Genomic DNA, 12,662 nt, shown 5'->3' with positions numbered 1-12,662 from the left:
CTTGGAACCAACCCAAATGCCTGTCAATGATAGACTGGAAAAAGGAAATGTGGCACATATACACCATGGAATACTATGCAGCCATAAAAAATGATGAGTTCATGTCCTTTGTAGGGACATGGATGAAACTGGAAATCATCATTCTCAGTAAACTATCGCAAGGACAAAAAACCTAACACCACATGTTCTCACTCATAGGTGGGAATTGAACAATGAGAACACATGGACACAGGAAGGGGAATATCACACTCCGGGGACTGTTGTGGGGAGGGAGGGGGAAGGGATAGCATTAGGAGATACACCTAATGCTAAATGACGAGTTAATGGGTACAGCACACCAACATGGCACATGGATACATATGTAACAAACCTGCACATTGTGCACATGTACCCTAAAACTTAAAGTACAATAATAAAAAAAATTAAAAAATAAAAAAAGAAATATTAAAAAGATAATAAAAAGACATTATAAAAAAATAATAAATGAAAATCTGTTCATGACACTCTTCTTAAAACACTTCAGTAACTTTCTATTACTCTAAAGATACAGACAAAAGTCTCAATCACAGCCTAAAATGCCCTGTCTAGAGTACATAAATTTTATCTAGGCTCATGACCACCTGGAATGAAGACAACTTTCTTAGTGTCCTCTACTGCTAACTCAAATGACTGAGTTTTGGCCAGAGACAAGTATGCATGTGACACGGGCAAATTCTATAAAAGGGAAAGAGGGAAAGGGGTGTACTTTCCCCTTCCTCCTGTCTGTTTTTTTTTTTCTTTTTTTTTTTGAGACAGAGTCTCGCTCTGTCGCCCAGGCTGGAGTGCAGTGGCGCCATCTCCGCTCACTGCAAGCTCTGCCTCCCAGGTTCATGCCATTCTCCTGCCTCAGCCTCCTGTTGGGACTATAGGCGCCCGCCACCACGCCCGGCTAATTTTTTGTATTTTTAGTAGAGATGGGGTTTCACTGCCTTCCTCCTGTCTGAATGCGGAATTGAGAAAGAATGGCTGAAGCTCCAGAAATCATCTTGGACTGTGAAATAACCTTTGGAATAGAAAACATACACAAAGGAGCAAAACAAAAGAGCCTGGAGCCTTGACAGCTCTTGAGTATTAAAAAAAAAAAACAACTATTTCTTATAAACTATTTTTGTTTTATGCCTATGCCTAACTGTATCTAATCCTGGCTAACGTATTTCCTGTTCTGCTTCATATCTCACGACATCTCCCCTTTGCTCTGCACAGTTCAGCTACACTGGTCTTCTTCCTGTACCTTTTACTAGTCTTACTCACTTTTGCTATAAAGCTGTAATTAATCTGGAATGATCTTGAACCTCTCTCCCCTAGTTAATACCTACTTAACCTTTAGATTTCAGCTGAATTGTCACTTACTCAGAGAGGCTTTCTCTCTGACAAGAAGTCCCACTTTTATGAATATAGTAAAGAAATTAACCTTGCCCAAAGAGAGGTCTGGGCTTTGCCCTTGGTTCCTGGGAGATGAGCTCTAAGTCCTTGAATGCCTAAGAGTGTCTTTGTTTACCTGAGGGCTTTGGGCCACACTGATAGTCTAATAATGTGACTCAGGGTGGGGGTACTGGGTCAAGATTATCAGCTCAACCTCCTGTGAGGCTGGAGACTAAGGTCAGGCACATGGGTGGCCAACCAGGTTATGTGACCAAGGTCCAATAAAAACTTTGGACACCAAGAATCGGATGCAGTTCCTTGGATGGCAATACTCTGCATATTGTCACACAGCATTGCCAGAATAGTGAGCACTGTCTGTGACACTACTGGGAGAAGACAACTGGAAGCTCTGCACATGGAACTTTCCTGAACTCTACCCCATGTGGCTCTTCCTTTGGCTAATTTTAATCTATATTCTTTTGTTGTAATAAGCCATAATCATGAGTATAGCAGCTTTCAGTAACATCTATGAGTCTTCTAACCAATTATAGAACCTGAGGATGATCTGGGGATCCCCCACCACAAAGTTGCAATGCTGTCAGAAGTGAAGGTGGTCTTGGTCGAACTCTACAGTTGGTGTTCAAAGTGAGGGTAGTTTTGTGGATAGTTCCTAAACTTCGTAATATAGTCCTCATTTCACTCCATTCAGCACTTATCATCATTGTAATTTAACATTTAATTGATGAATATCAATTGCTTCCACTAAACTCTAAGCATATTTGAGGGCAGGAATCATGGCACTTTTTCATTCTCCAAGCACCACAGTATCTGGCAGATTGTAGGTATTCAGTCATTCTTTCCTGAAAGACTGAACAGATGGAGTCACACAAATCCAGTACCACTGCAGCATGATTTTAAGCAAGTAAATCACACCTCAGCTCTCTCATCAGTGAAATAACAAGACTACAATATTTTGTGGAGGGAGAACAGTTACCAAAATTTCATTTCTGGATCCTTATATACAAATTGCAATTACTAGGATATATTTCTTTCCTCAATATTTTATTAACCAATGATACACAGACATGCACACACATATAACCCCCTTGAATTAGAGTATATGATCAGCACAAAATAGCCAGTGTTACCTCTCTATATTGAGGTAATCCCATTATAAATGCCATTTAATTAATCTGTATAACCTTATCAAATAAATATGATTTCATTAAATTTTTTCAAATTTCTGAAAATACTCCAGACATCTGGATTGGAAATTATTACTGTAAGCCCTTGAAACCTAAAATCAACTATTACATATTGATGTAATATATAACTCTCCTAGCATAGACTTATAGGAGGCACATACTAAAAAGACTGACAGATATTAATGGTGAATTATTGACCTGTCAGTTTAATACGAACTGTTAGCAAAATAAAGTACCAAAACAATGATATGGGGAATCACTAATCTGACACTTTCATAAACACAACTGGAATAATACAAATATAACACAGAACTAAAAAATATCAAGGGACTCCAGAAATTATAAATTCATACTCTACTATCATTTTTTTCTTTCTTTATAGAGTACTTTCTTATACCTTAAATATAGCTAGGTCTCTATAAATCAGACATCATTAGTATCTTAGTGTTAGTAAATTCTAGCACTTTAAAAGTAATATTCTTAGAGATGAACAGTTCGGTCTGCATTTATTGGATACGTACCATGTACCAAGGACTGAATATAAAAACAAAATCCCTAACTCCCAGGTTTACAGTTTAGTGTGGAAGAAACACAATTAATTAATTTACTGATACAGTCTGTAAATTTGTTCCTGCCCAAACCTCATGTTGAAATGTAATCCTCAATGCTGAAGATGGGGTCTGGTGGGAGGTGTTTGGATCATGGGGGTGGATCCCTTATGAATGGCTTAGGCCATCCCCTTGGTGTTAAGTGAGCTGTTGCTCAAAATCTGATCATTTAGAAGTGTGTCCCCCACTCTCTTTCTCTCTCGCTCCAGCTCAGCCATGTAAGATGTCTGTTCCTGCTTTGCCTACCACCATGAGTAACAGCTTCCTGAGGTCTCCCAAGAAGCCGAGCAGATGCTAGCACCTGGCTTCCTATAAAGCCTGCAGAACTGTAGGTCAATTAAACCTTTTCTTTATAAATTACCCAGTCTCAGGTATTTCTTTATAGCAATGCAAGAATAACCTAACACAAATACACACAAACATACATGGGAAAAAATCTGTAAAAATATAAATTGTTTTCAGTAGTTATGTCTAAAGCAGAGATTATAAGACACTTTAATTTTCTACAGCATCCACTTTATAATGCTTAAATTTTTATAATGGCATATATGCTTATATACACTGAAAAAATAAAAACATTTTTAAAAAGGAGAAAAATCACCTGATAGACTTTCAAACTCATCTGTCCCCTAGCTTTTCTCTACTACCTAGATCTTAAAATTTACAAACAACTGTGGATTTAAAATTATAGTTACTATATGTATAATGATACATAAGTACAAAAATATTATATAAATGGACTATTTGGATTTTTTGTTTTGTTTTTGAGACAGGTCTTGCTCTGCTGCCCAGGCTGGAGTGCAGTGGCATGACCATAGCTTACTGCAGCCTCAACCTCCTGGGCTCAAGCAATCCTCCCACCTCAGCCTCCAGAGTAGCTAAGACTACAGGCGTGTGCTACCAAGTCTGGCTAACTTTTTATTTTTTTTAGAGACAGGGTTGCCCTATATCACCCAGGCTGGTCTCAAACTCCTGGGCTCAAGTGATTCTGCCACCTCAGCCTTCCAAAATCACAGGATTACAAACATGAGCCACCATGCCCGACCAGATTATTTAGATTAGGGAAATAATTAGAAACTCAAAATGTTGACTACTAAAAGATTAATTAATTAAATTATAGGATATTTATACCAAGAACACTAAAGGAGGCAGTGCTGTGATAAGGTTAATAGTACAGACTTCAGAGCCACAGTGCCTGGGTTTGCACCCTAGCTCTGCCACTGACTAGCTACATAACACGACCAAGTTTTTCTTATCCTCTCTAGAACTCGGTTTCCACATCTGTAAAATGAGGAGGAGCCTGCAAAACCAGATAACTGTTGTAAGGGATCAGATTAATAATTTTAAATATTAAATATATTTAAATATAATAATTTATATATTTATAGAATATATAATTAAATTTATATATAAATTTATAATTTTGTATATACAAATTTAAAATATAGTCATTTTAAATATATAAAAGTACTTAGTAAGCCTTCAATAAATGTTAACTAATATTTATTATGTCTATTGAAATGAAACAAAGTCAAACTTTCATTACTAAGTGAAAAAAACAAAATATTCTGCATAATAATCCAATTTTAGCAAACAAAATTATAAGAAAACATGTTAGCATATGAACAGAAAATGTGGGAGGAAGTATGACATATGGAGTCACAAACCTGGGTTTTATACTTGGATTTAAGTTCTGGATGTACTACATATTATCTGTGTGATCTCAGGCAAATAATTTTTCTAGGCCTCAATTTCTTCATTTGTGAAATGAAGATAACCTCATGGGGTTGTCGCAAATATTAAATAATATACCTAAATTACAATATCTGGCACACAACAAGGGCGGTAAATGTTGCCTACTGTTTGTATTATTACTATTATTATTATTATAGTTGTTGAGCATGCCTCTCTTATTAACTATTATATATGTAGTATCTAAAACAATGCCTAGCAAAGTAGGTGCTCAATGATTACTTGTTGATTAAATGGATGAGTCAAACTGTTAAAAGGTTAGTAGAGATGGGTGTGGGATTACAAGGATATTTATGTTCATCACTATATTTATATTTCTGTAATGTTAAGTTCTGCTATCGAAAAAAAATGATACATTTTTAACTACACTATAAAAAACCCTATTTTCCTTAAGGTAAAAGCAAGAAGTTCTAATTTCTCTAAGAATGCTCAATTCAAAAAAGTCAGAGGAAAATGGAAAGCAGCAATAAAATAAAAGAAAAAAGAAATCAAGTTACTTAGTAGCAAAAGCTTTATCTCAAGGGCAGTAATGAGAATAAGCAGTTTTATTTTCCACCTGTCTAAAGGTTAATCAGACTATTCTAAGAAGTTTTTGGGTCTCAGAAATAAGTGCAATTTTCAAACAAATGCAATCAAAGTATTATCTATGGAGCTCTAAGAATTCCTAAGACCCTTTCCAAGGAGTTTGTGAGCTCAAAATGGTTTCCCTTATAATTCTAAGACAGTTTTTGCCTTTTCCTCTTCTTTTCCATCTGCACTGTTGGCATAAAAGCAACAGTGTGTAAAACTGCTGGTATTTTAGCATGAATCTAGGCAATGACATTAAACTATCTCACTGACATACATAAGAGTTTTAAAAAAAGAAACAAAACAAAAGCAAGTTTTACTAAAAAAAAGTCTTTGATAAAGCAGTAAAACTTATTTTTATCAAATTTTGACCTTGGAGTACAAGTGTTTAATATTCTGTGGAATGAAATAGGAAGTACAAATAAAGAACTACTGCTGTATACCAAGATAAATGCTAGTTATCTTGAAGAAAGTACTTCAGCAATTGATTTGTAAGCTAAATTGTTAGCTTTTTTCCTTGGAACATCATTTTTGCTTGAAAGAACAAATGAGAGACAAATGTGGTTTTCCAGACAAGGATATCTGGCAGATATTTTCCTAAAAATGAGTTAAATCAGTCTGTGGCTTTGTGAACAAACACCTAGTAGTATTTGTTGTTGTTGATAAAATTTGAATTTTCAAGTGAAAATTTAAAAATTAGAATTTTGTAAAACTTAGATCTCCCACTGTGAGCTTAAAAGGTTTGCTATGGGTAACTTAACTTCTCGATAATATCATATCTAATGTGTCAACACTTACAAGACATTCATAAATCAGTAAATGTACTATGTTACGAAATCATACAGGAATAAAAGATCCATTTGAAGGGCAACATAATCCAAAGGATTTTACCATAACAAAGTACAAATTTTACATTACAACTAACCTTTGAGAAAGCAATACTTTTAAAGCTTTGACATACTGTCAAAGAATATCATATTTACCTGAAAAAGATAATATTTCTCCTTTTCCAACTACACATATGGGTGAGACAGAACTTTTTTTATTGATTTCAACCAAAAGCAAAACAAAACAAAAACATTGCAACAGATTGAATGAAGAAGCAGATAGGATCCTGCTGTGCTATTAAGGCAGCCATTTAAAAGATTTGCAAAAATGTAAAACAATGCAATCTTCTAGCTAATTTTTGGTAACTATAGTTATTTTTCATTAAAAAATGTTATCGATGTTAACATGTAACAAGTTTATTGTTGTTACTTTCAAATCTATTCATAATTCTTTTTTTCTTTTAATTTTTTTGAGACAGGGTCAAGCTCTGTTGCCCAGGCTGGAGTGTAGTGGTGTGAACATATCTCACTCAGCCTCCATATTCTGGGCTCATGCAGTGCTCCCACCTCAGCCTCCCAAGTAGCTGGGACCACAGGCATGCCACCACCATGCCCAGCTAATTTATTTTTTTGTTTTTGTTTTATAGAGACGGGTCTCTTCATGTTTCCCAGGCTGGTGTCAAATTCCTGGGCTCAGCCAGGCACAGTGGCTCATGCCTGTAATCCCAGCACTTTGGGAGGCCAAGGCGGGTGGATCACCTGAGAGGTCAGGAGTTTGAGACCAGCCTGGCCAACATGGTGAAACCCCGTCTCTACTAAAAATACAAAAATAGCCTGGTATGGTGGTGTGTGCCTGTAATCCTAGCTTCTTGGGAGGCTGAGGCAGGAGAACTGCTTGAACCTGGGAGGCGGAGGTTGCAATGAGCCTCGCACCACTGCACTCTGGCCTGGGCGACAGAGCAAGACTCCATCTCAGAAAAAGAAAAAACAAATTCCTGGGCTCAAGGGATCCTCCTGCCTCAGCCTCCCAAAGTGCTGGGATTACAGTTATAAGCCACCATGCCTGGCCTAAATATTATTAAAATGTTTCAGTTTTAATGTCTAATATGGAAAACATTGATAATCCCAGAAACAAAAGCTCTTTTGAGATGTCAAATGAGCTTTAAGAGTGTAAGTGGAGATGTCAATAATTTTTAAGAGTGTAAGTGGAGATGTCAATAATTTTTAAGAGTGTAAGAGTTTGAGGACCACTACACTAGTAGCAAACAGTAGTAAACTAGAGTCTTGTTTATAAAAAGGGTTGCTCTTGAGACTTTTCAGGGTATCCAAGGACCATACCTGCTTAGCAAAAAATATCGTGTCAAGTCGGGAGTCCTGAACCACAGATCCTGCTGGTTCTTCTCCTGGCTGCCACTTGAAAAGAAAAATTAACCCATGAACTGGCCTACAAAATAAAATACAAATTAATGACATCAAACCCTGCTTCTTTCATAATACATTGTTAATCTATAAAATTTTAGTCAGTTATCTAACAAATATAATGCAAATGAAGTAAATATGGGAAATTTTTAAAAGATCACTACTGCCATTCATAGTCACTAGACAGTTGCCTTAGAAGACGCTAATACAACTTAAAATTATATCAATTAAAATAAAATTGTAGTGAAAGGTTTATTCTCAAATCTGTAGACTATTCATTTCTACCCGATATCACCTCACTTAAAAAATAAGAATATAGTAAAACCAGAAGCTGGCTGAACTCCAAAATATATAAAGTTCATGTAACATGTTTATAGATAAATGGCTGATAGCATATATTATCTATATTAAATATAGGAAGTAACCTTCATAAATTATTGGATTCATGAAAAATCCTCATATTGCAGTATGAATTGACGCTACCATCTCATACATAATGAAATCATCCACTTTCCTAAAGGAACTGTTTTTGAGTGCAAAACATTAAATCACTACTTCGTAATTCCTTCTAGTCTACCTATCACAACTGCCTCCCACCCCACAAAAAACTTTTCCTATCCTCAGGGCTGGGCATGGTGTCTCAAGCCTGTAATTCCAGCACTTTGGGAGGCTGAGGTGGGTAGATTACTTGAGGCCAGGAGTTCGAGACCAGCCTGGACAACATAGTGAAACCACATCTCTACTAAAAAAACAAAAACAAAACAAAAAAATTAGCCAGGCGTGGCAAAGTGTGGCTGTAATCCCAGCTACTTGGGAGGCTGAGGCAGAAAAATCACTTGAACCCGGGAGGCAGAGGCTGCAGTGAGCTGAGATCACACCACTGCACTACAGCCTAGGTGACAGAGTGAGACTGTTTCAAAAAAAAAATGTTTCCTATCTTTTTATTTGATTCAATTTTATTTTAGACATGGGGTCTCACTATGTTGCCTGGGCTGGACTTGAGCTCCTGGGCTCAAGCGATCTTCCCGCCTCAGCCTCCTGAGTAGCTACAACTGCAGGCATATGCCACCATGCCTGGCTCCCATCTTTTTAAAGACAGTTCAAATTATCCATTTTTAATTAACCTTCCCTGATCTTAGCCACAAATGATCTCATTTTATCTAAAGTGATTGCTCTTTTTATGGGGAAGAGAAAGGTAGGAAGAAGCAAACTACCTATCGCCTTCTTACTATTAACAACAGTTAGCATATCCCTAAGTCCCTATTTTCCCTTTTAAAAGATTATTCCCTGACCCCATTCCAGACTCCAAGGCTCCCGCCAGTGAAAATTCCTCTAGCCCTCCATTTGAAGATACAGGGTCAATGTTTGAGGGCATGGTGGTCAGGGGTAAGGAGAAGTTAAGAGGGGTGATTCTGGTCAGAAAGATGGGGGAAGGAGAAAAGTTGTTTCTGGCATCAACATTTGGAACTTTAAATATAACTTTCCCAAGAGGCAATGTGATAGTGTGTAGGCAAGTTCTGGATTACTATAAATATATATTATCTGTCAAATATGCTTTAGTACACTGACCTATTGTTCTTGCTTTTTAAGTTAAAATGTGTTCCATGTTCTAACACTATTGATTTATAAGTGAATTTTGTAAAAAAAAAAAAAATCAACCAACCAGTACTTTGTGGATATGGAATTACAGAGACTTAGGTTTGACTCCCTTGCAAGTTACCTATCAGCCTCAGGTTCTTGGTTATAAAAAAAGAATAATAGTAACTATCTCACAGGATTGAAGAGACTTAAACGACATAACGTATTCAACCTAGAGTAATCCAAGTAAAATAAACAAATCTGAATATCCTTTAAGTTTGCTAAAGTATATACATATTATTAACACGACTAAAATTATACTTACTTTAATTTTTCAAAATTCTCAGGCTCTAAACTCCATATTTCTTCTACTTGGGCTCCTCGGCAACCTGAAATAATAAATTATTTTCCTCAGTAAACAGAATAATTCATTTTTTCCTTCAACATGAAATAAAATATTACTAAAGGAAACGCAAGACATGACAAAACAAAATGGTAAAACTAATAAAGCTCACAGCCAAATCTCATTACTTCCTTTAATATATCCCAATTATTTACAGTGGGAGTATATTTATAATTTAAAGAGTTTGAAGAGTTTATTTTCATTGAATTACCACTCTATGACTGTTCCTTCACTCTCTCTCAATCTCTGGCTCCTCTATCCACTCTTTTCACTCAACTGTTCCATTTCTCCAGCTCTGTCTTTAGCCTTGTATTATTATTATTTTTTCTTACTCTATACTTTTTTTTCTGGGAAAGCAAATAACTAACACTTAACAGCAACTTTCAAATCACATCTTTAGTTCTGATCCTTATCCTGAATTCCAACTGTATATTTTCAACTACTTCAGAGTCACATCTCCTCCTCCTCTCCCAAATATCCTTCTAAGACAGCAGTTCTCAACTAGGGTGATTTTGCTCCCCAGGGAACATTTGGCAATGATAGACTTTTTTTATTGTCATTATTGTCACTGGTGTGGAGGGTAGGAGAGATGCTACTAGCATCTATTTGGTAGAGGCCAGGGATGCTGATAGATATCCTACGTTGCACAGGACAACCCCTGACAACAAAGGAATACCTGGCCCAAATTATCAACAGTGCCAAGGTTGAGAAACTCTGCTCTAGCATACAGTAGTAATCATGTAGTGGTTAAGAGCTTGGGCTCCAAACTGCCAGAGTTTGAATCCTGGCTCCTACATTTACTAGCAATACAGCCATTTAAACTCTCCATTCCTCACACTCATAGAGTTGTTTGGAGGAATTAATGAGATAATGTAGAAGATAATTTAATTCAGTGCCTAGCACACTTTAAGGGTCCACCAACTATTGGCCAGTGTTATTATCACAATACAAAAAACAACCATATTTACCAAAGTTTTTTATGTCCTCTACATAAAGTGCTTTAAATGTATTTTCTCTAATCTCTGCAAGGTAAGAATTTAATGCGAGAGGCTTTGGATATTAATCAACTTGCCTATATTCATTCACTACAGCTAGTATGTGCCAGAAAACTAATTAAAACCCACATCAGGTTTCAAAGTGTGGGCGCTTTCTAATTTTTCATATGATTTTCAAGTAAAAGCTAGAGAAGGCTTTAGACTACTGCAAAAAAACGGTTAAAAAAGAAAAAAAAGTTGGGTTAACTAACAATGTGACTGGGCATTCATGCCATTCTGTGCCTCAGTTTGCTCTATTCAGCAAACATCTATTAAGGGCCCATTCTGGTATTAAAGATATATGTACAAAGAGAGTTACTACCTGGTTTGTGGTGGAAGAGAACCAGAAAAAATCTGAATATCTAGCAACAGATTAAGAATAATAGACATTCACATATATCAAATTAGGAAAAAACCTTATAAATGTAAACCTATGTTTCTATCAGTGTCAAGAAGGGCATGGAAGGATGTTAATGCAACTGTTAACACTGGTTACTTCTATTGGAAATCAAAAAACAGGCCAAACATTAAAACATTCTACATCATACCACAACAAAAAAGAAAAAGTACGCTGAATAAAAGTGCCTCAAAGCCTCCTGCACAGGTAGAATTTCAAGTAGTGACACTGCTTAAACAATCTCACATTAAACACAAACACATCTCTTCATGTAAGGAAAACATAGTACTCAATTTAGCATCTATCTCCTTACATATGTTAAATATCTAATACAGCATGGTATAATGGAAAGAGAAATAAGCGATGATTCCAGAGACCTACATTCTGATCCCAGAACTGTCGTAAAGGTCTTAACCTTGAGAAAGAACACAATTTCTTTGAGCCTCACTTGCGCCATGCATATATAAAACAAGGATATTTACCTGCTTCATCCAAGCCACAAAATTCTTGTGAGGTGTATAAGATTATCAAACAGTAAACACAAAGAATCACTTAATACAGACTCCCCAATAATATATATTAAATAAAAAGTTGAGGAGGGGGGAAGGTTTTAAAATGGTATTTACCAAATATCTTCTGCGTGCCAAGCATGGTACTAGGCCCTGGCAAAGACAGAAATTAATAAACTATTGTCACAATACTTAAAAATGTCACAGTCTGGTAGGAGACAAGCACATACAATGCAAAAACTGTATAGAATGCATAAATTACATATGAAGCATGTATAGAACATGTTCTGGAAGTTCGGAGGTAAGAGAGATCATTACTACCTGCACTGGTTACCAAAAAAAACCTGTCATGGATTAATGAACTAGGTCTTTTAAAAAATGATCATATGATTTGTCATCTAAACCAGAACCCTGTTCCAAAGCGAAAGGGGGTGCTAACATTAAAATGCTTTGAAATATTTATTAACTAACACATCTGTATTATACCGATGGGTCTAGGGACAGAAACAAATTTCAAAAATAACTGTCTTAAAAATCAACCTGGAGCCCCAAGAAAAACACTCGCGGAGTTCTCCCAAATTGTCAGTGTGTTAAATTTAACTGCTAGGTATGCTATCTTCCAACAGACGGTTTTGACAACTTGTCATTCCCCTAACCCTACTGATAAATCTATCAGAAGCAGCAAGAATGGCCCCAGCTTCTGCACTTCTGCAAAAAAACACTCCCATATGTCTTCCACAACCCCAGTCTCAGTCATTCCATGGTACAGATAAATTCCATTTGGCTGATGATGTGACCAAATAGGAAAAACTGGATTGACAGCACTCAGGTAGTCTCTACTTAAAAAACGACTAGACCCAAGTATTTTAACTAAATTGGGAGCCCTAAATTGCAGGCACTATTACCTTGTACCCCTAAACTTAGCTGGTCCCATTTTAGCGGCTGTAACAATTGTGAGCAAC

General features: G+C 36.4%; 1 protein-coding gene across 18 annotated transcripts in view; it reads right to left on the bottom strand.

The window, feature by feature from the left end:
• The window catches only part of LOC100596180 (ubiquitin carboxyl-terminal hydrolase isozyme L5), a 56,752-nt gene that overhangs the window by 38,319 nt on the left and 5,771 nt on the right, over positions 1 to 12,662 (bottom strand). For all 18 annotated transcript variants that reach the window (XR_004031690.1, XR_004031689.1, XM_030818727.1 and 15 more), the window contains exons 2-3: positions 9,683 to 9,746; positions 7,699 to 7,804 (exon numbers count right to left, since the gene is read on the bottom strand). Coding sequence is in view for 13 of the 18 variants with exons in the window: in XM_030818724.1 (XP_030674584.1) it covers positions 7,699 to 7,804; positions 9,683 to 9,746 (170 nt within the window). In the remaining 5 variants the exon portion in view is untranslated. The remainder of the gene's footprint in view (positions 1 to 7,698; positions 7,805 to 9,682; positions 9,747 to 12,662) is intronic.

This window comes from Nomascus leucogenys, chromosome 9 (assembly GCF_006542625.1).
Source record: "Nomascus leucogenys isolate Asia chromosome 9, Asia_NLE_v1, whole genome shotgun sequence".
Lineage (NCBI taxonomy): Eukaryota > Metazoa > Chordata > Mammalia > Primates > Hylobatidae > Nomascus > Nomascus leucogenys.
The sequence above is the reverse complement of the archived record's forward strand: the minus strand, read 5'-3'. Positions and strand labels throughout refer to the sequence as shown.